This window comes from Mustelus asterias, chromosome 2 (genome assembly GCF_964213995.1).
Source record: "Mustelus asterias chromosome 2, sMusAst1.hap1.1, whole genome shotgun sequence".
Lineage (NCBI taxonomy): Eukaryota > Metazoa > Chordata > Chondrichthyes > Carcharhiniformes > Triakidae > Mustelus > Mustelus asterias.
The window spans coordinates 26993556-27019771 of record NC_135802.1 but is presented as its reverse complement, the minus strand read 5'-3'; the positions used below and the strand labels follow the sequence as shown (position 1 = coordinate 27019771).

General features: G+C 44.6%; 1 protein-coding gene across 1 annotated transcript in view; it reads left to right on the top strand.

The window, feature by feature from the left end:
- LOC144506541 (disco-interacting protein 2 homolog C-like) overlaps positions 1–26216 on the top strand; it is a 581001-nt gene that overhangs the window by 426945 nt on the left and 127840 nt on the right. Inside the window, exons 14-20 of the mRNA XM_078232798.1 lie at positions 1700–1764; positions 8062–8155; positions 8376–8495; positions 11441–11555; positions 12405–12544; positions 18179–18315; positions 25792–26000. Of these exons, the coding sequence (XP_078088924.1) occupies positions 1700–1764; positions 8062–8155; positions 8376–8495; positions 11441–11555; positions 12405–12544; positions 18179–18315; positions 25792–26000 (880 nt within the window). The remainder of the gene's footprint in view (positions 1–1699; positions 1765–8061; positions 8156–8375; positions 8496–11440; positions 11556–12404; positions 12545–18178; positions 18316–25791; positions 26001–26216) is intronic.

The window sequence follows — 26216 nt, the reverse complement described above, 5'->3', positions numbered from 1 at the left end:
ACTGCATGACCCTTGGTTGTAAAGGAATCATCATTGAATCATAATCCTGGGGAAATGATGTTCAGCTTCAAACATAGGTGGGGGGGTGGGGGATCCTCCTAAAATAATTCTAAGTGCCAAATTTGCGTAAAAACTGGAGGAACTCCGGCCGATTTTTTTTTAAGCGTGCTTTTCAGAATGAATCTCCCACACTCAACACTGCAGAGTGCCCTAGAGAGATTCACTCTGAAAATCAGTGGGCGGGGCCTATCCCCACTGCAGAGGCCAGGAGCATAGCTCTGAGTGGACCATTGCGCATGGGTCGATCTGTCAGTGCCAGGATCGGCACATGTGCAGTGGCCCCGCGCTGCCGGTCTCCCAATCACTGGCCAGCTCCGTGACCACCCATCGCTGGCTGTCTGACACCCCAACCCCCGATTTGCTGCCCTCCCAGACCAGTCCCGATGTCTTCCCCCACCCCCCGACCCCTGGCAGCCCTGATCCATGCCAGCCCCGATGCCCCCCCCCCTCCCCCCCAATCTGGATGGTTAACCCCGATCGTCCACTGCTATCGATCCACCGATCCCTATGCAGAGTGGCAGTGGGACCCACCAACCCTCACCGATCAGCCCCCCCATAGGCCCTGCCCCATTAGGCCCCACCCCCTTGGCACTGCCCAATGCCTGGTGGACAGAGCCAGTTTGCCCCTTGGGCAGTGCCAGGGGGCCAGGCTGGCACTGCCCAGGGAAACCTTACCCCTGACATCCTAGGGGCACCTCCATGGGCTCTGTTCCCTCCAGTGGGGTTGGGCTCCCTGTTCCGCATTAGTTGGGAGCTGTTGTAAACCCCGCTGGAGGGAGCCACTCCCGGCGGGGGGAGAGACGGTGGCAGGCCCAGAGACTTCAGTCCCAGGACCGCTAATGAGATTTAAATTCAAATTTAAATATGGAATCAGCTTTGGCACGAAGCTGATAACTCCTAAAAACTTGGAGCCAGAGATATGCGGAGGCCGTGGCGCCCAGCGGGGAGCCAGCTAAATGGCTTCCGTTGATGTCTCCTGGCCCGTTGCTGGAGCAGTGCAGCAGGCTGGGAGAATTGCCCCCAAACCGTGGCCACTTAGCACAAAGGACAGTGTAGCCCAGGAACAGGCCCTTTGGCTCCCCAAGCCTGCGCCGATCACATTGTCCTATCTAAACCAACCGCTTATATCCCTCTATTCCCCGTTTGCTCATATGCCTATCAAGATAAGTCTCTAATGTAACTGCCTCAACCAGCTCACTTGGCTGTGCATTCCAGGCCCCCACTACCCTCTGTGTAAAAAAACTTCCCCCGCACATCTTCACTGAATCTTTCCCCCATTACCTTGAACCTGTGCCCCCTTGTAATTGTCATTTCTGCCCTGGGAAAAAGCTTCCAACTGCTCACTCTATCTATACCCCTCATAATTTTATAAACTTCTATCAGGTCACCCCCTCAGCCTCCGTCTTTCCAGGGAGAACAATCCTGGTTTATTCAATTAATTAAGAAACAAAGAACTGCAGTCTCTGAATGTGTTTCTCCGCTAAGGAGAGGATGGGGATTGAGAGACAATTAGAGGGGAAAGCAAATAGGTTAAGAATGAATGTTTAGATTTGAAATGAAACTGAGAGGAATATACCCTCTGCTATTTTCCCTTTAAAATCATTATTTTAACTGAGAAAGTCTTGTCTATCTTAAACAGCGGAAACCATTGTGAATGTATTGGATTTTAAGAAAGATGTTGGCTTGTGGCATGGCATTCTTACGGTAAGGTATTTTTCTATATTCATATTTCTACGTTAACAGCATATGTAAGCTATAAAACTGTGTTCAGCAGGTGCACTCATTGGAAGGCTCCTACCAGAAGACTGTGGAGCTTTTTCCTGACAGAGTTTTGAGAACATGAGGTTTTCAGAAGAGTAATCAGGTCTAAGCAGATCTGTCAGCTCCTCACATTGAAACATAGGAGCAGGAGTAGGCCATTTGGCCCATTGAGCCTGCTGCACTATTCAATTAGATCATGGCTGATCATCTACCTCAGCGCCACTTCCCCCCCGCTAACCTCATATTCCCTGATGCAATTTGTATCTCGGAATCTATCAATTTCTGTCTTGAACAAGATCAATAATTGAGCTTCCACAGCCCTTTGGGCTAGAAAATTCCAAAGATTCCTCTTCATCTCAGTCTTAAATGACCTCCACGGCAATCTGAGACTCTGTCCCGTGGTTCTTGACTCGCCAGTTACAGGAAACATCCGATGTGCATCTACCCTATCTCACGCACCCTTCAAGAATTTTGTAAGTTTCAGTGAGATAATCCCTCATATTTCAAAACTCCAGAGACTACAAGGCCCAGTTTCCTCAATCTGTCCTCATAAGACAATTGCATCATCCTAGGGATTGGTCTGTTGCATGTCCATTGCTCTGCCTCTATGGCAAGTACATCCTTGCTTATATTTTTAGACCAAAACTGCACAAAATACTTTAGATGTGGTCTCACCAAGGCTCTGTAGAGTTGCGGCAAGACGTCTTTACTCGTAACCAAATCTCCTTGCAATGAAGGCGAACATATTATTTGCCTTTGTAATTGCTTGCTGCATCTTCATGCCAGGTTTTAGCGACTCATGAACAAGGTTCCTTTGGGCATCAATACTTCTAACATCTCACCATTTAAGAAATGCACCATCTTTCTGTTTTTTTCCACCAAAGTGGTTAACTTCACATTTTTTCACATCATAGTTCATCTGACATGTTCTTCCTTATTTACTTAGCCTGTCCGAGTCTCCTTGAAGCCTCTTTGCATCCTCCTCACAAGTTACATTCCCATCTAGCAAATTTTGAGATATTATAGTTGGCCCCCACATCCAAGTCTTTTTATAGATTGTGAACAATAGTGGCCCGGCACTGACCCTTTTGGTACCCTATTAGTAACAGCCTGCCATCCTGAGAATGACCTGTTTATTCCTACTCTCCTCTTTCTGTCTGTTAACCAATGGTCAGTCCATGCGAGTATATTACCCCCAATCCTGTGTGCTCTAATTTTGTCGTCTAACCTGTGTGGGACCTTCTCAAAAGGCTTCTAAAAATCCAAAAATACAGCATATCCACTGCCATTCTTGTAACTATGCTACAAGTAACATCCCTCCTCAAAAAATTCCCAACAGATTTGTCAAACATGACTACCCTCTCATAAATCTATGTTGACTCTGCCCAATCATACCATTACTTTCTAAGTGTCCAGTTATCGCAGCCTTTTTCTCTGCTACTGACATCAAACCAAATGATCTATAGATCTCCGTTTTCTCTCTCCCTTCCTTGTTAAATAATGCAGTTGCATTTGCTATTTTCCAGTCTGCAGGAACCATCCCAGAATCTGTAGAATTTTGGAAGGTAACTGTTATAATTCAGGTTAGAAACTCCAAAGTGTTTTATGAAGCCCGCCTGGATCATAGGTTTTGCACTTTGAATTTTGGCACGGGTAAGCATGATATGTTTCACCTCAAGTATGATTCAAATGACCCACTAGGGAGCTTTTATCAAACAAAGTTTATTTAAGAATATAGTTAACCTGTATGGAAAGAAAATTAGCAATAACTTTTATCAATTACAAATGAAAACAAAAACAACCATGATAATGTATAACCCTTCACAAATATATCTAAGATGTTCCAATCAAACAAAACCTCCTTTAGACAAAAAACCCTTTCCACAGGTTTAATGCAGCTAGGAGGGAACATGAGAAGTCCTTGGCAGGTCGGATCAAGGAAAACCCCAAGGCTTTTTACTCTTATGTGAGGAAGAAAAGAATGACCAGGGTGAGGTTAGGGCCGGTCAGGGACAGTAGTGGGAACTTGTGTATGGAGTCAGTGGAGATAGGCGAGGTGATGAATGAATACTTTTCTTCAGTGTTCACCAAGGAGAGGGGCCATGTTTTTGAGGAAGAGAAGGTGTTACAGGCTAATAGGCTGGAGGAAATAGATGTTCGGAGGGAGGATGTCCTGGCAGTTTTGAATAAACTGAAGGTCGATAAGTTCCCTGGGCCTGATGAAATATATCCTAGGATTCTTTGGGAGGCAAGGGATGAGATTGCAGAGCCTTTAGCTTTGATCTTTGGGTCCTCGCTGTCCACGGGGATGGTGCCAGAGGACTGGAGAGTGGCGAATGTTGTTCCTCTGTTTAAGAAAGGGAATAGAAATGACCCTGGTAATTATAGAGCGGTTAGTCTTACTTCGGTGGTTGGTAAATTGATGGAAAAGGTCCTTAGGGATGGGATTTACGACCATTTAGAAAGATGCGGATTAATCCAGGATAGTCAGCACGGATTCGTGAAGGGCAAGTCGTGCCTCACAAATTTGATTGAATTTTTTGAGGAGGTAACTAAGTGTGTTGATGAAGGTAGGGCAGTTGATGTCATATATATGGATTTTAGTAAGGCCTTTGATAAGGTCCCCCATGGTCGGCTTATGATGAAAGTGAGGAGGTGTGGGATAGAGGGAAAGTTGGCCGATTGGATAGGTAACTGGCTGTCTGATCAAAGACAGAGGGTGGTGCTGGATGGAAAATTTTGGGATTGGAGGCAGGTTGCTAGCGGAGTGCCACAGGGATCAGTGCTTGGTCCTCTGCTCTGTGTGATTTTTATTAATGACTTAGAGGAGGGGGCTGAAGGGTGGATCAGTAAATTTGCTGATGACACCAAGATTGGTGGAGTAGTGGATGAGGTGGAGGGCTGTTGTAGGCTGCAAAGAGACATAGATAGGATGCAAAGCTGGGCTGAAAAATGGCAAATGGAGTTTAACCCTGATAAATTTGAGGTGATTCATTTTGGTCGGACTAATTTAAATGTGGATTACAAGGTCAAAGGTAGGGTTCTGAACACTGTGGAGGAACAGAGAGATCTTGGGGTCCATATCCACAGACCTCTAAAGGTTGCCACTCAAGTGGATAGAGCTGTGAAGAAGGCCTATAGTGTGTTAGCTTTTATTAACAGGGGGTTGGAGTTTAAGAGCCGTGGGGTTATGCTGCAACTGTACAGGACCTTGGTGAGACCACATTTGGAATATTGTGTGCAGTTCTGGTCACCTCACTATAAGAAGGATGTGGAAGCGCTGGAAAGAGTGCAGAGGAGATTTACCAGGATGCTGCCTGGTTTGGAGGGTAGGTCATATGAGGAAAGGTTGAGGGAGCTAGGGCTGTTCTCTCTGGAGCGGAGGAGGCTGAGGGGAGACTTAATAGAGGTTTATAAAATGATGAAGGGGATAGATAGAGTGAACGTTCAAAGACTATTTCCTCGGGTGGATGGAGCTATTACAAGGGGGCATAACTATAGGGTTCGTGGTGGGAGATATAGGAAGGATATCAGAGGTAGGTTCTTTACGCAGAGAGTGGTTGGGGTGTGGAATGGACTGCCTGCAGTGATAGTGGAGTCAGACACTTTAGGAACATTTAAGCGGTTATTGGATAGGCACATGGAGCACACCAGGATGATAGGGAGTGGGATAGCTTGATCTTGGTTTCAGATAAAGCTCGGCACAACATCGTGGGCCGAAGGGCCTGTTCTGTGCTGTACTGTTCGATGTTCTATGTTCAAAGACTAATGTTCACGTGATACTGGGATTGAGTCCTTTGGTTGGAGAATTGAAATCCTGACTTCTCAGCCTTGTAACTTCTTGCAACCCCCTGGATACACTCAGAACACTTTGAAGTCAGAACAATTTCCCAGAACACCAAGGAGAGACTCTGGTCAAGCCACCAACAGCAGATATTCTAATCCAGGAAGGCAAGAAGCCTTGCTTCCAGCTAACCAGCAGAATTTCCAAAACCAGAGAGAGAGAAACACATTTTTTCAGCTTGATGTCTTTTCTAAAACTCAAACTGTTGCCAGCCAAAACAGAAAATGAAACCTTGAATTCACTATGAAGAAAAGAAAACTCTCCAAAACACATGACCTGCCACCAGGCTCCCTCCTAACAATGCAGGGTCATTAAAAAATCCCAAAGTAGAAATAAACAAACCCCATTTAAGGCACTTAAGGAGCAATAAAAGGCCTTGTCCAGCCAACTCGGCAACAATGGCATCAGCTGAGGCTGGGAGAGCTGCAGGGAACATGATTTAAAAAAAAACATTTCTTAAAGGTGCACTAATGTCACATAACCATGAAAGCATCCATTAGCTCTGTAACTACCTCCTTCAACACTCTGTGATGTAACTCCTCAGGTCCAAGGGATTTATCAAACTTTAGTCCAATTAAATATTTGAATACTACCTCTTTATTAATACTCGTTTCTTTCAGTTCCTCATTTTCACAAGCTCCTTGGTTCCCTCGTGGGAGATTTTCTGAATCTTCTTCCATGAAGACGGACACAAAGTAGTTGTTTCATTTCTCCCTTATAAGCTACTTCCTTTGACCTGATGTAACCTATAATTTTTTTTTGTTAGCCACAGCTGATTCATCTCCTAGAGTAATGTTATGGTTGTTGTAAACCATCTAATACTTCTTGAAATATCAGTCATTGCCTGTCAAATCTTCAGTGTATTTTTCCAAATCCACCATAGCCAACCTGCCCCTCGCACTTTCATGCTTCAAATTTAAGATCCTAGTTTCAGAATGAACTATTATCACTTTCAGGCCACCTCCCCATGTCTTCAGTTCTACCATCTTCTCTTTTCCTGTCAGCATTTTCTTCTTACAAGTATATTATTTATATGCAGAGTTAGCTCCTGGGTACAAGGTGTATTGGAATTTTAATTCTGAGGCAATTAATATCACCTTTGAATTTATGTAAGTAACCTTTACTCATAAAAAAAAAATGACAGGACAAAAGAGGACCAAATGTCCTCATCCTGTGCTTGTATGTTCCTGTGCCTTGAATAATTGCAGGTTTGGTTTTATCATTGCAAAACAATTGCTGTCATTTTTCTAGCCCTCCAGTCATTGCTGTAACTCAGTTACAGTTATCATATTGTGCATTTTAAATGGTAAACACATTTCTTTGTCTTCAAATTTTCATAAATGTCAATATTCATTTGCTTCATTAAGTTTGATCTTTGGCCACTAATCTGGATTTCAGTTGAGTTGTAGATAAAAACACTTAGAATCATGTGTCACTGGCTGGTAGGTAAACTGAAGAGAATTCACAGTGGATGTTTCACACGAGAAGGTTGTGTCCTCCATACATGATTTTTCAGTAGATGCCATACTATTTTTTTTTAAAAAACGAAGTGTAGGAATCAAGGTTTAAAAGATTCAATTTCTCAGCTGTGTGCAGTCAGGTCACCTTTCCCTGCACTCCAGAAGTGATGCATTGTTCGTAAAGCACTTTTAAGCATTTACAGTGCATCATTTTAACATGAAAACGGTTGATGTGCACAATGAGCAATATTGAAGTTTAATGACTGTTGTTATGCACTGTCAGGTTCCTCACTGCACACCACTTTTATCTCTTACTCATCTCTTGTGTTCCCAGACTGTTAAGTCCCAGAATTGGAAGTAGCTTTATTGGAGAATATAGGGGACGGCATAAACTATTGAAGCAGTTGTCTTGCCCTATTACAATATGAGCTGCAGCTTGGAATATAGTTAGTTTAATTGTAAAAGTGCAGCTCCTACTCAAGTCCAGTTGGTGAGAGAGTTCATCGATGTGGAGATTAGCTATGCAGATATTAAATCCTGTAATTTTCAGGCAAAAATGGAGAGAAGTAATTTTATTTCGCAATGAGATCAGCCAGGAAAAAGAAACAATATGAAGTGGCCTCTGCTTGTGATCTAGGCCAATGACATGACATGTTTTGGCTTGTGTTTTTTTTTGGAAAACACAGATGTCAAGTGGCTGCCGATAAAACAGATCCACTTCTATCACTGTTTCATTACACTGAATTACTCCAGCTAAGCATTCTTAATCATTATAATGCTGATGACAATTTGCAAGTACTTAACATTTGTGCAGAGATTGGTGATTTAGTATAATTATGATAAACTGTATTTCAAATCAGATGCATATTTATGAAAGAAAAATGGTTATCTATTTCTCAGTGCAGTATTTTCTTATTGTAATTTCCTTCCCCTCAGAGCGTGATGAATATGATGCATGTTATCAGTATTCCATATTCATTAATGAAGGTAAACCCCCTTTCGTGGATACAAAAAGTTTATGCATATAAGGGTAAGTACTGATAAATATGTAGAAGGCATGTTTAAGGAAAATGTATGATTGAGTATTATTCCCATGTTTTCGCTGATAAAAGTCTGAGTACGTCTTTTAATTTTGATAATGTAACAAAATTGCATTCTAATCAAATCTGCATAAGAGTGCTAAGATTTGGGTTTTATTTTAAAATTAAGGGTGAATTCGGAGAGAATGATTTAATGATATGTAATTCCAGCTAAAGTGGCATGTGTGAAGTCTAGAGACATGCATTGGGCCTTGGTGGCACACAGAGACCAGCGAGACATTAACCTCACTTCACTACGGATGCTAATTGTAGCAGATGGAGCCAATCCTTGTAAGCAGCTACCTCTTTCATTAATCCTTTGTTTTAGTAAAATGCAGCATAAATTGTTTGATTATGTAGTTTGGAACATTTTAACCCCAATGCAGTATTTAAAGTAACGAAAAGGGCGTTTTCGAGAGCAGTTCAGAATAGCCATCTATGACTTCCAGTGCTTTATCCCTTGTATGGGAATAGGAAGTACGAATAACATACAGCACTTAACTGCAGAAATCTCTAAATTTGCAAAGTACAATTAATCCAGGTAATTACAGGCCGGTGAGCCTTACATCAGTGGTAGGGAAATTATTGGAGAGGATTCTTCGAGACAGGATTTATTCCCACTTGGAAATAAGTGGACGTATTAGTGAGAGGCAACATGGTTTTGTGAAGGGGAGGTCATGTCTCACTAACTTGATCGAGTTTTTCGAGGAAGTGACGCAGAGGATCGATGAGGGTAGAGCAGTGGATGTTGTCTACATGGACTTCAGTAAGGCCTTTGACAAGGTCCCTCATGGCAGACTGGTGCAGAAGGTGAAGTCGCATGGGATCGGAGATGAGCTGGCAAGGTGGATACAAAACTGGCTCAGTCAAAGAAGACAGAGGGTAGCAGTGGAAGGGTGCATTTCTGAATGGAGGGCTGTGACAAGTGGCATTCCTCAGGGATCAGTGCTGGGATCTGCTGTTTCTAATATATATAAATGATTTGAAGGAAAATGTAACTGGATTGATTAGTAAGTTTGGGGACGACTCAAAGGTTGGTGGATTTGTGGATAGCGATGAGGACCATCAGAGGATACAGCAGGATATAGATCAGTTGGTGACTTGGACGGAGAGATGGCAGATGGAGTTTAATCCGGACAAATGTGAGGTAATGCATTTTGTAAGGTCTAATACAAATAGGAAATATACAGTAAATGGCAGAACCCTTAGGAGTATTGATAGGCAAAGGGGTCTGGATGTACAGGTACAGAGGTCACTGAAAGTGGCAATGCAGGTGGAGAAGATAGTCAAGAAGGCATACAGCATGCTTGCCTTCATCGGCCAGGGCATTGAGTTTAAAAATTGGCAAGTCACGTTGCAGCTTTATAGAACCTTAGTTAGGCCGCACTTGGAATATAGTGTTCAATTCTGGTACACGCTACCAGAAGGATGTGGAGACTTTGGAGAGGGTACAGAAAAGATTTACCAGGATGTTGCCTGGTATGGAGGGCATTAGCTATGAGGAGAGGTTGGAGAAACTTGGTTTGTTCTCACTGGAGCAACGGAGGTTGAGGGGAGACCTGATAGGAGTCTACAAGATTATGAGGGGCATGGACAGAGTGGATAGTCAGAAGCTTTTTCCCAGGGTGGAAGAGACAATTACTAGGGACTTTCAAAATGAATCTCCCACACTCTATGAACTGCAGAGCGCAGTGGCGTGAATATCATTAAAAATAAGGGGATGGGGCCTATTCCTGCTGGAGAGGTCGGCAGCATAGCGCTGAGCGGGCCACTGCACATGCGCCGATCTGTCAGCGCCAAGATCGGCGCATGCGCAGTAGCCCGCACAGCCAGCCTCCCAATCGCTGGCCAGTGCAATCTCTGGCCAGCCCCGCGACCCCGCATCACTAGCCATGTGACCCCACCATCACCCGATCACTGGCTGCCCGCAGTCCCAACCTCCCGGTTACCCCCCACCCACCCTGATGGCCAACCCCAATTGCTGACCTCCCTCCCTCTGTCACCATCAAGTGCAGAGTGGCAGCGGGATCCTCCACGATCTACCCCTGTAGGTCCTGCCCCCTTGACACTGCCTGTGCCCACTGGGCAGTGCCAAGGTGCCCCTGGGCATTGCCACTTTGCCCCTTGACCAGTGTCAAGGGGTAAGGCTGGCACTACCAAGCTGGAAATGCCCTTTGCCCCCGACCTCCTGGGGTGCCTCCATGGCCCCTGTTCACGCCAGCGGGGTCAGACCGTCAGCTTCCCCCAAGTGGGGAGCTATTGTAAACCCCGCTGGAGTGAAACACTCCTGAACTGACCGCGCCGGAAATTCGGTGGCCGGAGACACTCCTAGGCCATGGCGCCCAGCAGGGAGCCCACAAAACGGCCTCCACTTGAGTCTCCCAGGTGGGCTGGGAGAATCGCCCCCTGTGTTGGATACTACAGTGCACTCCACATACACTCCCACATGTAGTGATGGTATACCACCTGTCCTGCCACACCTGGCCTACCTTATTTATTTGGTTCCTTTACTAAATTAGTAACTAGTTACGTAAAGTAATGCCACATTTTATAGCCTCATAACCTGGAGATGAGACAATGCCAGCTGCTGGAAATAAAACAAAAGAACAGAAAGCAGCTCTTACTTCCTCCTCTGTACTAAATTCCCAGTTGCATTAAATTCCCAATTTACCACGTGGTGTAATAGAGACAGATGTTGGTAGGCAGTAGGTACTGCACTTCCACCATGGCACCTCATTTTATGCTTTCCTCCCCAAGTTTGGGGGGGGGTGGGGAGAGTACGTGATAGGAGGGTTTATTTTGTCAAGTCTATGGGAAAGGCCCCAGACTGCGTGAATCTTTATTTCAGCTGTGGGTGCAAGTCATAAATCACAAGTTATGATTGAAGTTGTACGAAGGGAACTATTGTGTCAGAGTTGGGGGATTTATTTGCGGCAATACACCATGGCAAGGCGAGGGATCCTGTTTCAAGTGAGTTGACCCTTTCTGATATGAATTTAGTCATGCAAGGATTATAAAGAAAGCTGTAGTTGCTTTCACCGCTGGGACTGTTGTGCGCATTTCAACCTCTTCAAATAATCTCCTCATTGTAAAGGTGATTTCAGTGCAATTTCCTAACATTTAATTATTTCTTAGTAAACAGAAAAATACATGAATGGACCTTGCATTGAGAGATATAGATCAGTCCCAAAATTTACCGAAGTGTTCTAATATTTTATGATTGTTTTGTTCATTAGGGTCCATTTCTTCCTGTGACGCATTCCTTAATGTCTTCCAAAGCAAAGGATTGCGTCCTGAAGTAATATGTCCATGTGCCAGTTCACCAGAAGCTCTTACTGTAGCTATCCGCAGGTAAGGCATTGAGTTGTTTGAAGTGCACAGTAGTCAGTGAGGAGGTAGGGGTTTTTTTTTCTCTGTACTGGTGCAACAAGAAGTGTTTTGATGACAAAATTAATGCGGGATGAATATGTAGTTGTCAATTGACAAGCCAATTCAGATGTTAGCTTCGTTTTAGTTCGTTATTAATTCTTCTAATACCCTCCCCCTTCATCCTGCCTGGCCCCAAACTGTCTGTCTAGCCCGAGGATCTGAACTGCAGATGCCTTCACAGCTGCCATCAGTTTGCTTCTGAATCGGGCAGAAGAAGACATGTTTCGCATTTGCCAACATTGCTCGACAAACAAAAAAGATCAGTGCGGTATTTGGTAAAGCTGAATGCAATATTCAGCCCTGCTTTCCATAGAGACCTGCAAGAAACTCTCTTCCCCTGCGTGTCATGATGAGAAGTGTGGAAAAGTTGGAAACTGTAGTGGTGTATTCAGTATTCCAAGCATCAAAATAAAAATTGGAGTCTTCCCAACCAAGCAATTAGAATTGAGCAATTATTCTTTCCTTGTAGAAAAAAATTGATATTTCTTCCCTCTGAGATAGAGCACTCAACATCCTAAGTGCGTTCAACCAGGGTTTGACGGCAGCAGAGGGATTATAATTCAGAGTGTCCTTTGAGACTTGGATTTATACTCAAGGCTTCCGAATTAGGTGCCAAATGCTTACTAAAGAACGCAATTTTCTTTTGATGTGGTGAACAAGAACAGTGTTGCTTTTTTTTTTGTCTAGTTATCAGTTCTCACATGAACAATGTTCTTCTGTACCTCATTCTTTGAAATTTGATAGAATTTTAACTGTGTGAATATATGTTAGGCCGACAGATGATACCAACCAGCCACCTGGTCGAGGTGTGCTCTCGATGCATGGCCTGAGTTATGGGGTGATAAGAGTGGACTCTGAAGAAAAACTGTCAGTCCTGACTGTCCAAGATGTTGGACTTGTGATGCCTGGAGGTATAGCTTAATAGAATAAATGTATTTTGCTTCTCATTTCATCAATTCAACACTGAGATACAATTGATCTGTTTTAAATCAATTGCACTTGTGTTGTTTCTTTTGACAATATCTCAGTGAATTATTAAAGGAAGTTTTTAAAATATGGTGCACGTGTATCAAATGTAATAAGAGTTTTCAATGCCCTTGATCTTTGAATGCGGCTTCTTAAATCCAGTTCCATGTTAATTAAATTTGATCATTAGATTTTTATTTATTTCCGTTGTTAAGATCTATTGCTGTTAGACATGAGGGTATCTTAAAATAGAGGAAGGTTCTTAATTGTTTATTTTCCAATTTGGTATAATGTGAGGCAAGATATACAAACTAGTGAGGAAGGGTGTGTCTTATTGTAATCATTCAAATAAAAGAATGTTTGTTAACTTGTTAACTTGTAAAAACAAAGGTACACTTGACTACAATGATGGCCATGCATGCATGAATGTTGTCCCAAAACACCATCCAATGCAGTTTAACTCTGAGTTAAATCCAGCAATAATTACCACCAATTAGTTTTATCTTTGATTTGGGTTACATATTTTGAGCCTGGCAGTGGCAGAGAGGCACATGGGCACAGCACTTACCTCCTTGTCCCCCTTGGAGTACAAGGTACCAGGCCCACGTTTGTCAGGACCTGTACCAAAGCCCACCTGCTGGGGGAAGGGGGTGCATCATGGAAGGCCACTGAATTAGGCTTACAACCCGCTAACTACATTACAATGAGCAGCTTTGCACAGTCAACATGTCTCCGCCTGCTTTGGGCGGGAACCTGTTTGGGGCCGACGGGGTGGGATGGAGACATTGCGATGGGTTTGCCACCTAGCAGGGAATCCCGTTTTAGGTCTGCCGCCCGATTCAACAGGATTTCCAGTAGGGGCAAGTGGGCCCTGTGAATCCCCGGCCTTTATTTTACCCAAGCTTCTTTCATCTTTAATTTGTCCAATTCTTAAATCTTTACTTTATTCAAGCTTCTTGATGTAGTAGAGATTTTTCTGTAGATTGTTTTGAAGTGCAGTCACGCTATGTTAGCATGACAATAACATGAGAGTGAAGTTATCGTCATCAATCTCTATTTGGAAAACTGAAGATGTAACTTGATTCATATTTATCTTATAGTGTTCAAGTGCATATATTACCAAAAAGCTAAACATTGACTTTATTCAAATAATTTTTCACATAATACAAATGCAGATTTTGTTTGCCTTTGTACCCTCACACAATGCAATTAGGGTAACTATGTCCTACCTGATGCTACATAGAATTGCATAGAAATTACAAACTGGGCACTCAACTTAACCAGTCCATATTATTAATTCAGATATTTGAAATGCATCTTATCTGACCTTCAATGACAACTCTCAGTTCCATGTTTATTTCTTCATAATGGCACAGGTGTTATAGCACAGGAATAACGGGTGGCGCAGTGGTTGGCACTGCTGCCTCACAACACCAGGGACCCAGGCTCAGTTTCATCCTCGGGTGATTGTCTGTGTGGAGTTTGCATGTTCTCCCCATAGCTGCATGGGTTTCCTCCCGGTGCTCTGGTTTCCTCCCACAGTCCAAAGATGTGCAGGTTAGGTGGATTGGCCATGTTAAATTGCTCCTTAGTGTTCCAAGATGTGTAGGTTAGAGGGATTAGTGGGGTAAAAATGTGGGTTTACGGTGATAGGTTGGATGGTGGGCCTGGGTAAGATGATCTGTCAGATAGTCGGTGCAAACTCGATGGGGCAAATGGCCCCCTCCTGCACTGTAGGAACACTATGAAAAACGTAAGAAAGTCCTGACATTTACATGGTGCCTGTCACATCCTTGGGATAGTCTACAAATTACTTTTGTTTTTAAAAAAGTGGAATAATTTTTCTCCTTAGACAAATGCTGCAACCAATTTTAGGGAATAGAGGGATACAGTCCGAGTAAGGATAGAAGGTTTTTGTTAGTTTAGTTAGGACATCATGATCAGCCCAAGCTTGGAGGGCCTAAGGGCCTGTTCCTGTGCTGTACTTTTCTTTGCTCAAGGTTTCACAAACAGCAGTTGAATTTTTTTTTTTGCCTGGTATTGCTTGAAGGCTCACTGTTGGCCAGAAAACTGAGGGAATTGCCCCGCTCTTCAAATACAGCATGGGACCTCTTTTATTCCTCACCTAGAAATACAAAATAATGTTTATGTCCAATGCTTGATCCAGAAGATAGCACCTCCAACCATGTAACATATCCTAAATGCTGTATTAGTGTGCTTGGATCCTGGATTAGGGTTTAGGCATAGATTTATAAGTCTCAGAATCTTAAGCGTTGCAGTTCTTGGAATGTTCTCCAGTTCACCAATCTCCTGTTGAAGGTATAGTGCTCCATTCACTCTTGGTTTTGTACCAATGAGTTACTTAGTATTAAACTAACCTCTTTTAACTTGCAATGAAAAGGTCCTAGGTTTGATTGGAGTATTTGATCAGCCCCATTTTCTCTGATAGCAACTTTGCATTGGTGGGATGATAATTACTCCCTGTTCCTTTTACCTTTCCCATCCTTGCTAATGAACACCTATCCCCCAGTACAATTTGTTTCAAGTATCAGTGTTCATTACCTAGCATTTGTCTATAATTAAAATCAACGCTGTGGCTTGTTCGCTTACCTCATCCAAGTTCTTTTCAAGTCTAACAACCTCAGTTACAACAGTCATTTAGTTTCAGTTTGGTGGTTTTAGAATTGTTTTACTTTACAATAGCTGAGCATCCTCATCAATATGTTTAAGAATAGTATGATCAGCAGGGTATTCATTAGTTGCTCCATATGCTCTAAGTCTTCTTAGCATTGTCAAGTGGGTTTTCCTTCCGAATGCTTTCTGCAAACAAAATTAATTGAATCCACTGGATGGCCTTCATTTGCTGCTTTACTTGTCTCCAAAGAATTCCAGAAGATTTGACTTTTACTTTCCCAAAATTATGTTATAGATTACTTACACCATGTGATATAAGTGGATAGCATCCCATATAACGTTCAAATTCCATGCTATGAGATTGATTACCTGGTTTATAATTCATACCTTTCCCCTTCAAATATTCCTGAAGAATCAGATGAAATTTCCCATGGACATTTCTGAGTATACTTTCCACTCCCATGTACGATAGCAGCGCAGATAATCGGTCAAGGTCACAAAAGCAATGGTGGCATATTACTTGCTACTTTCCAACTTAGTAGCTCTGGGAGAGGGGGGACGGTGCGCACGGTGGTGGGGGTGAATAGGAGGAGGTGATGGTAAGGTGGGGTTTGGGGGAATGTACAATGGGCATTGCACTGCACCAGTGTTGGACCTCATTTGTTCAAATAGTACGGCAAACTTCCCAACCTGGGAATGTCTGTTTGTTTGCATCTATAGTACAATATCTTTGATGTGCTCGCTTCAGAACAGCTACTCAGAGATCACAGAGGCAGAATATGTCCCTTCCTGGTCATCCACGGTGCCTTTTTATTCCTAACTTGCCTCCTAAGAGTACATATTCCTTAATTTCTATTTGCTGGTCTTATTTTCCGCTTCTCCCATTAAGTGCTCTTCCTGCAAATTTCAAAGCTCCAAACATGTCTATGAATAATTATTCACAATGAGCTGGCTGACTGGTCTCCAGCATCATAGAAATGTGGAATGTTTATGCCACAAGAGTGGCATGTTTATGCCATTTGGCCTATCATTACTGTGCCAGCCAATGAGGAGCCATGCTGTGTAATCTCACTTTCTAGCTCCTTGGTTCAGAGCCCTGTCGATTATGACAATTCGTTGTGGCATTATGAAGTTAGGTTGCTATGAAAATCAGCCCTTTGAATCTGTGAAGTCCTTCGTAATGCGTGCTTTATTGGTCTCGAAGAAAAACATTTCCAATTATATATAGTGAATAGTCAGAAGCTTTTTCCCAGGGTGGAAGAGTCAATTACTAGGGGGCATAGGTTTAAGGTATGAGGGGAAAGGAGATGTACGAGGCAAGTTTTTTTACACACGGTGGTGGGTGCCTGGAACTCGCTGCCGGGGGAGGTAGTGGAAGCAGATACAAGGGGCATCTGGACAAATACATGAATAGGATGGAAATAGAGGGATATGGTCCCCGGAAGGGTAGGACTTTAGTTCAGTCGGGCAGCATGGTCGGTGCAGGCTTGGAGGACCGAAGGGCCTGTTCCTGTGCTGTAATTTTCTTTGTTCTTTATATTGTATTTTATTACTTGGAATTCCCTGCAATGGCATGGCAGGCAAATTATGCCAAAATTGTTGACATTTGCCCTCGTTTGCAATTGGTAACTTGCATTGAAATTTCCTGTTGCTCTTAGTAGATTGAAACATTAAAAAACTGGCATAAATGCAGCAAACTTGCATTCTTTTACATGGGGGTTAGAGGTGTTGTTGGGCATCATGATGAAGCTATCTTAGTGAACAATAGAAGATTCCGGCAGAGGTTCTGTTGAATTGATGCTGTCATCAAGGAAACTTTGGGAACAATTTAAGCGCCTGCCTTTCTTCAGCCCTTTCCACTGAAACGGCGCATTATTCAGTACTTATAGACCATCGCTGCTCTGAAGAATAAGTGGACATTTTGAACCAGTGTGTCCTCAGGACCCCACTGCACAAGCAGTGAGTCTCTCCATTACGTTTTTTCCATTTTTCCCCAACAGTGAACGCAAAGTTAGAGTTTCAGTTTAATTTGACACCTGAGAATCCTGTGTTTGAATGTACTTTAAAAAATCCTACCCCAGAATTTTTTTAAAAAACATGCATTTTAGCACTATAAACTGGTGGGATTTTCCCAGAGTTATGTTGAATAGTAAGTAAAGACACCTCATTCATGTGTTACATCACTTTCTATTAACTGTTCTCCTCTCGTTAAAAGCATGCTAATTTGGGAAGCTACATGGATTTAATTGTCAACATCTCTATAATATAATTCAAATGTAGTTATTTCATATCATACCTTGATTTAATCAGGAGCATTTTTTAATAATAAAAAACTTAAGTGATAGAATCACTACAGTGCAGATGGAGGCCATTCAGCTCACCGAGTCTACACCAACTCTCCGAAAGCATCTTACCCAGGCCCACTGCCTCACCCTATCCCCGTACCCTGTGCATTTACTATGGCTAACCTACTTAACCTACACATTTTTGGACACTAAGGGGCAATTTAGAATGGCCAATCCACCTAACCTGCACAGCTTTGGACTGTGGATGGAAACCAGAGCACCCGGAGGAAACCCACGCAGACATGGGGAGAACGTGCAACCTCGACACAGACAGTAACCCAGGGTGTGAATTGAGCCCAGATTCCCTGAAAGATTTTACTTAAATATTGCAGTTTTGGGCATAGCCTACTTGACTTTATGGCCCTGAAGAAAATAAAATATTTTTATCTTTCCGATTAGGAAGTCACATCCACACATTCCGAGCGAAAGCCTCTGCTAGCTTTTGATTTACAAATTTAATGCCCTTACCACGTGCCATCTTTATTTGACGGATATGTCATTAGCCCCACATTGAGTGAAGATGTACCAGAATAGCTTGACCTTTGAAAAGGTTATGTTGCTGTGCTAAGGTGGTCAAGTCTTACGTTTTTTTCTCTGCAGGTGTGATGTGTGTTGTAAGACCAGAAGGAATCCCTTTACTCTGTAGAACTGATGAAATAGGAGAGCTGTGTGTATGCTCCATTGCTGCAGGTACATCCTACTACGGTCTATCAGGAATGACGAAGAACACTTTTGAGGTATGGAACATGAAACCACTTCTCTATTTTGTCAGCCAAATCTGCATAATGATGATTTTCAAAAAGCGTCCAATATTTCTTTTACCAAATGTGTCCTGCTCCATGGAGGTGATAATTCAGCAGTTCTGATTTTAAGGGGTCAGAAGAATAATTTGGACTTTGAAACGTAATTATAGGCCGGTGAGCTTGACGTCCGTGGTGGGGAAGTTGGAGAAGATTCTTAGAGATAGGATGTATGCGCATTTAGAAAGGAATAAACTCATTAACGATAGTCAGCATGGTTTTGTGAGAGGGAGGTCATGCCTCACTAACCTGGTGGAGTTTTTTGAAGAAGTGACCAGAATGGTTGACAAGGGAAGGGCCGTGGATGTCGTCTATATGGACTTTAGTAAAGCGTTTGACAAAGTCCCTCATGGTAGGCTGGTGAAAAAGGTTGGATCTCATGGGATGAAGGGGGAGGTGGCTAGATGGGTGGAGAACTGGCTTGGGTCACAGAAAGAAGTCTCACAACACCAGGTTAAAGTCCAACAGGTTTATTTGGTAGCAAATACCATAAGCTTTCGGAGCGCTGCCCCTTCGTCAGATGGAGTGGTTATCTGTACTCAAACAGTGCAAACAGACACAGAAATCAAATTACAGAATACTGATTAGAATGCAAATCTCTACAGCCAGCCAGGTCTTAAATGTACAGACAATGTGGGTGGAGGGAGCATTCAACACAGGTTAAAGAGATGTGTATTGTCTCCAGACAGAACAGCCAGTGAAATTCTGCAAGCCAAGGAGGCAAGCTGTGGGGGTTACTGATAATGTGACATAAATCCAACATCCCGGTTTAGGCCGTCCTCATGTGTGCGGAACTTGGCTATCAGTTTCTGCTCAGCGACTCTGTGCTGTCGTGTGTCGTGAAGGCCGCCTTGGAGAACGCTTACCTGAAGATCCAAGGCTGAATGCCCGTGACTGCTCATAGAATCATAGAATCCCTACAGTGCAGAAGGAGGCCATTCGGCCCATCGAGTCTGCACCGACCACAATCCCACCCAGGCCCTACCCCCACATATTTACCCGCTAATCCCTCTAACCTACGCATTTTAGGATTCTAAGGGGCAATTTTTTTTTTTAACCTGGCCAATCAACCTAACCCGCACATCTTTGGACTGTGGGAGGAAACCGGAGCACCCGGAGGAAACCCACGCAGACACGAGGAGAACGTGCAAACTCCACACAGACAGTGACCCGAGCCGGGAATCGAACCCGGGACCCTGGAGCTGTGAAGCAGCAGTGCTAACCACTGCGCTACCGTGCCGACTGCTGAAGTGCTTCCCCACAGGAAGAGAACAGTCTTGCCTGGTGATTGTCGAACGGTGTTCATTCATCCGTTGTCGTAGCGTCTGCATGGTTTCCCCAATGTACCATGCCTCAGGACATCCTTTCTTGCAGCGTATCAGGTAGACAACGTTGGCCGAGTTGCAAGAGTAGGTACCGTGTACCTGGTAGATGGTGTTCTCACGTGAGATGATGGCATCCGTGTCGATGATCTGGCACGTCTTGCAGAGGTTGCTGTGGCAGGGTTGTGTGGTGTCGTGGTCACTGTTCTCCTGAAGGCTGGGTAGTTTGCTGCGGACAATGGTCTGTTTGAGGTTGCGTGGTTGTTTGAAGGCAAGAAGTGGGGGTGTGGGGATGGCCTTGGCGAGATGTTCATCTTCATCAATGACATGTTGAAGGCTCCAGAGGAGATGCCGTAGCTTCTCCGCTCCGGGGAAGTACTGGACGACAAAGGGTACTCTGTCCACCGTGTCCCATGTTTGTCTTCTGAGGAGGTCGGTGCGGTTTTTCGCTGTGGCACGTCAGAACTGTTGATCGATCAGTCGAGCGCCATACCCTGTTCTTATGAGGGCATCTTTCAGCGTCTGGAGGTGTCTGTTGCGATCCTCCTCATCCGAGCAGATCCTGTGTATTCGGAGGGCTTGTCCGTAGGGGATGGCTTCTTTTACGTGTTTAGGGTGGAAGCTGGAGAAGTGGAGCATCATGAGGTTATCCGTGGGCTTGCGGTACAGTGAGGTGCTGAGGTGACCATCCTTAATGGAGATGCGTGTGTCCAAGAATGCATCCGATTCCAGAGAGTAGTCCATGGTGAGTCTGATGGTGGGAAGGAACTTGTTGATGTCATCATATAGTTGTTTCAGTGATTGCTCACCATGACTCCAAAGGAAGAAAATGTCATCGTTGTATCTAGTGTATAGCATCGGTTGAAGGTCCTGTGCGGTGAAGAAGTCTTGTTCGAACCTGTGCATGAAGATGTTGGCATATTGAGGTGCGAATTTTGTCCCCATGGCTGTTCCGTGTGTCTGGATGAAGAACTGGTTGTTGAAGGTGAAGATATTGTGGTCCAGGATGAAGCGGATGAGTTGTAAAATTGCATCTGGAAACCGCCAGTTGACGGCATCGAGTACTGAGGCCGTTGCAGCAATGCCATCATCGTGGGGGATGCTGGTGTAGAGTGTCGAGACATCCATTGTGACGAGGAGTGCTCCTGGTTCAACTGCTCCATGTGTGTTGAGTTTCTGTAGGAAGTCCGTGGTGTCGCGACAAAAGCTGGGGGTTCTTTGTACAATGGGTTTCAAGATGCCCTCGACATAGCCGGAGAGGTTCTCGCACAGGGTTCCGTTTCCTGAAACGATGGGACGGCCGGGTGTGTTTGCCTTGTGTATTTTTGGGAGGCAGTAGAGATCTCCAACGCGTGGAGTACGTGGGATGAGAGCACGGAGGGTGCTCTGAAGGTCCGGATCAAAGGTTTTGATCAGAGTGTTGAGTTGACGGGTGTGTTCTTTGGTCGGATCTGTGGGTAACTGTCTGTAGTGTTCCTCGTTGTTCAGTTGTCGGTACACTTCTTTGCAGTAATCCGTTCTGTTCAGTATGACGATGGCCCCTCCTTTGTCTGCTGGTTTGATGACAATGTTGCGGTTGGTCTTGAGAGCGTAGATGGCGTTGCGTTGTGCTTGGGTGATGTTCGGTGCTGTCTTGTGAGTGCGGCTAATGAATTTGGTGTTGACGCACCTCCTGATGGCTTGGGCATACATGTCAAGTCGAGGGCAGCGGCCTTCCGGAGGAGTCCAATTCGACTCTTTCCTCTTCGGTTGCACTGCGGGTCTCTCTGTCTGCTGTTCCGGTTCATTAGCTGTCTCATTGTGTTCGCTGTTGGCCTCTTTGGGTTTGTGGAAGAACTCCCGCAGTCTCATTCGCCTGATGAATTCCTCTGTGTCCGCTGCGAGACTGATGGGGTCTATTTTGGTAGTGGGGCAAAAGTTGAGCCCTCGGCTGAGAACTTCGATTTCATCTGGCTGAAGTGTGTAGTCCGATAAGTTGACAATGGACTTCCCTGCAGTGGTGCTGTTTTCTACTGTGGTACCGGGGGGGGCTTGGTTGCTGCTGGTGGTGATGCCGAGTTTCTCAAGTTTCCTGTTCTTGGTGTGCATGTAGATGGTGTAGTTCCTTTGTGTCGTCTGCTTGGCAGAGTTTCGCAGCTGGTCTGCGTCCTGAGCGCAAGTTGAGACTATGGATTCGATCTTGGTTTCCAGGCTGCGGCGTTTGCTGTAGAGTTGGTGTATGAGGTGTTTGAGGAGGGTGAGAGAGGTGCGACGGCAAAGTCTCTCAGCGTAGTCTGTGTTAAAGGTTGATCTGAGCCAGATGACAACGGATGAATGAACACCGTTCGACAATCACCAGGCAAGACTGTTCTCTTCCTGTGGGGGAGCACTTCAGCAGTCACGGGCATTCAGCCTTGGATCTTCAGGTAAGCATTCTCCAAGGCGGCCTTCACGACACACGACAGCGCAGAGTCGCTGAGCAGAAACTGATAGCCAAGTTCCGCACACATGAGGACGGCCTAAACCGGGATGTTGGATTTATGTCACATTATCAGTAACCCCCACAGCTTGCCTCCTTGGCTTGCAGAATTTCACTGGCTGTTCTGTCTGGAGACAATACACATCTCTTTAACCTGTGTTGAATGTTCCCTCCACCCACATTGTCTGTACATTTAAGACCTGGCTGGTTGTAGAGATTTGCATTCTAATCAGTATTCTGTAATTTGATTTCTGTGTCTGTTTGCACTGTTTGAGAACAGATAACCACTCCATCTGACGAAGGGGCAGCGCTCCGAAAGCTTATGGTATTTGCTACCAAATAAACCTGTTGGACTTTAACCTGGTGTTGTGAGACTTCTTACTGTGCTTACCCCAGTCCAACGCCGGCATCTCCACATCTTGGTCACAGAAGACAGAGGGTGGTAGTGGAAGGGTCTTTTTCTGGCTGGAGGCCTGTGACTAGTGGTGTTCCGCAGGGCTCTGTATTGGGACCTCTGCTGTTTGTGATTTATATAAACGATCTGGAAGAAGGTGTAACTGGGGTGATCAGTAAGTTTGCGGACGACACAAAATTGGCAGGACTTGCAGATAGTGAGGAGCATTGTCAGAAGCTACAGAAGGATATAGATAGGCTGGAAATTTGGGCAAAGAAATGGCAGATGGAGTTCAATCCTGTTAAATGCGAAGTGATGCATTTTGGTAGAAATAATGTAGGGAGGAGCTATACGATAAATGGCAGAACCATAAAGGGTGTAGATACGCAGAGGGACCTGGGTGTGCAAGTCCACAGATCCTTGAAGGTGACGTCACAGGTGGAGAAGGTGGTGAAGAAGGCATATGGCATGCTTGCCTTTATAGGACGGGGCATAGAGTATAAAAGTTGGGGTCTGATGTTGCAGATGTATAGAACGTTGGTTCGGCCGCATTTGGAATACTGTGTCCAGTTCTGGTCGCCGCACTACCAGAAGGACGTGGAGGCTTTGGAGAGAGTACAGAGGAGGTTTACCAGGATGTTGCCTGGTATGGAGGGGCTTAGTTATGAGGAGAGATTGGGTAAACTGGGGTTGTTCTCCCTGGAAAGACGGAGGATGAGGGGTGACTTAATAGAGGTGTATAAAATTATGAAAGGCATAGATAGGGTGAACGGTGGGAAGCTTTTCCCCAGGTCGGTGGTGACGTTCACGAGGGGTCATAGGTTCAAGGTGAAGGGGGGGAGGTTTAACACAGATATCAGAAGGAAATATTTTACACAGAGGGTGGTGGGGGCCTGGAATGTGCTGCCAGGCAAGGTGGTGGAGGCGGACACACTGGGAACGTTTAAGACTTATCTAGACAGCTGTGGTGAACCATCGTTGGTTCCCACTGGATAGTACTGAGCCAGGGTCTGGCCAGTACTACAAGGATGTACATATGTTACTGTTGGGTTGTGCTACTTGTTGCTGTTGGGGTTAGGGTGGGGGTGTTACACCTTTGTACTGTAGTGTTGTGGTACATCCCAGCCGGGCTCCGCCTCCTTGGAGAGGTATAAAAGTCCCTGCTCTGGCCGGGACCCCTTCAGTCTGGGATAGTGTATATAATTACTGGCTGCTTCATTACAGTAAATAAAAGCCTTTCATTTACCATCAGGCCTCGTGTTTGAGTAGCGCATCAACAGCCATATGAACGGAGTGGGAATGGAGGGATACAAAGGAATGGTCTCGTTTGGACCAGGGAGCGGCACGGGCTTGGAGGGCCAAAGGGCCTGTTCCTGTGCTGTATTGTTCTTTGTTCTTTTGTTCTTTGTTAGCTGGATGCGATAAGACTGTTCATCAGCACTGAGAATACAGTAGAAAAAACTAGAACGAGAGGGCACAACCTCAAGGCTAAAGGGACGATCCTTTAAAACCGAGATGAGGAGGAATTTCTTCAGCCAGAGAGTGATGAATCCGTGGAACTCTTTGCCGCAGAGTTCTGTGGAGACCAGGTCATTGAGTGTCTTTAAGGCAGAGATAGAAAGGTTCTTGATTAATTCGGGGATTAGGGGTTATGGGGAAAAGGCAGGAGAATGGGAATGAGAAAAATGTCAGCCATAATTGAATAGCAGAGCAGACTCACTGGGCCGAGTGGCCTAATTCTGCTCTTGCGTCTTATGGTCTTATGATTGCAAATTGTCAGGAGATGTTTTCATACTGAACATGAGGTTTGGGTTTACAGACCTCTGCTAGCAGTGCGGAACTTTGCCGGTTAAGTTTTGACCACCTGAATAGGTTGGAGAGGAATTTCCTGGGGTGCTTCTTTCTTTATTGACCCTGTTTTGTCTGTCTTATTTTTAACCTCTTCTGGAAGGTTAAAGTGTATTTTAGTCATGATGCTTCAATTATCATCGTGTTGAGTAGACTTAATGGACCGACTGGTCGGTCTTTTCCTGTCCATCAATTTCTTGGGATGCAAGTTGTGAAATCAGGCTAGCAAGCCCAATTCACAGCAGATCACATTGTGCAGCAAAAAAAAAAATTCTCGCTATGTGGGGGGGAAAAAAATCTGCAAATGTGTTGAGGTTTTGTAACTCCATCCCATTTTTATGTTACTTATCCTGCAAGGGAATTCACATCTGCACCAAATGGGGTCTGCAGCTTAAATCTTTCACCCCAAGTTAGACCAAGGGGACAACGGGGCTTGCCCAGGGATGTCCAGGAGGCCAACAATTGGAGGGTGCGGGGGTCAGAAGGCCAGCAATTGGGGGGGTTGCGGGACTGGCCAGCGATCTGGAGGCTGGCAATGCGGATCCACTGCACATGCGTCGACCTCCGCACTGACAGATCGGTGCATGTGCGTGGCCTGCTCAGTACTATGCTGCCAACCTCCTGGGTGGGAATAGGTCCCGCCCCCAGATTTTCAGAGTGAATCATGCTAGGACCCTCTGAGAAGCACTGTGTCAGATATTCATTCTGGAAATCACGTTGCAAAAAACAGTGAGACTTACTCCCACTTTCCCATACGTTGGGAACTTAGAATGTTTTTGGGAGAATCCAGCCCACACCATTGGCACCCTTGAAGTCTTGAAGTAGCACTCCTACGAAGAAATATAGGTAATTATCCCTCCTTTCCTCTGGATAGCGGCAAAGCCTGTACTACTCTTGTGTCTCACCACTGATTGTACAGGAAGGCTCTAGATTTTTATGGACCTCTAGTCAAGCAGTCCGCCACTGATGCTTCATTAAGTCCGGTTAATTGTTTTTGTGAAAAGACCCCAGCATTGAGGATATTTCCTGTCAGAACTCCAAATTTGCTTACCATCGAGGAGTCTAAATAATCATCATGGATCATTGTCAACTATCTCTTGTTTCCCAATATATTGACAAAAATCCGTCAACAGGCAAGAATTTCACTCCCTGCAGCTCAGCAGAAAATAAACAGCAGTCAGCGAAATAGTGTCCTGATTGATTGAACTCGAAAGTGCCCTGGGAGTTAACAATGTGCATATTTACCAGCCATTTCATCTTTGTATCTCATGATAAACGCCTATTATTAAAGACAGATTTTTCATTGTATAACGTTCTTTTTTTTTGTTCAAGGGAGTAAATATTTATGCGTATTTTTGATTTGATTTTTCCTCATTTATCTTCTCCTCAAGATGTTCCCGATGTTGAGCTCAGGAGCTCCAATCAGTGAATATCCCTTTGTCAGGACTGGACTCCTGGGCTTTGTTGGTCCTGGTGGAATGGTCTTTGTGGTGGGGAAAATGGATGGCCTGATGGTTGTCAGTGGGCGGCGGCACAACGCAGACGACATTGTGGCAACAGCACTTGCCGTGGAACCAATGAAATTTGTCTACAGAGGAAGGTCTGTGTCTGCATTTGGGCTTAAAAAACACACAGATCCAGAGCTGATTGTGCATGAGATTTTCAATAGTTGGCTGCCAAAATTTAGATTATACACCGTCAACCTTGATTTTTTTTAAAAATAAATATAAATCTTGCATCTGACAGGCATCCATTACACTCCAGGCACATTACTTCAAATCAGGTGCTTTATTGCAGGTACAGAATGTCTTTAATA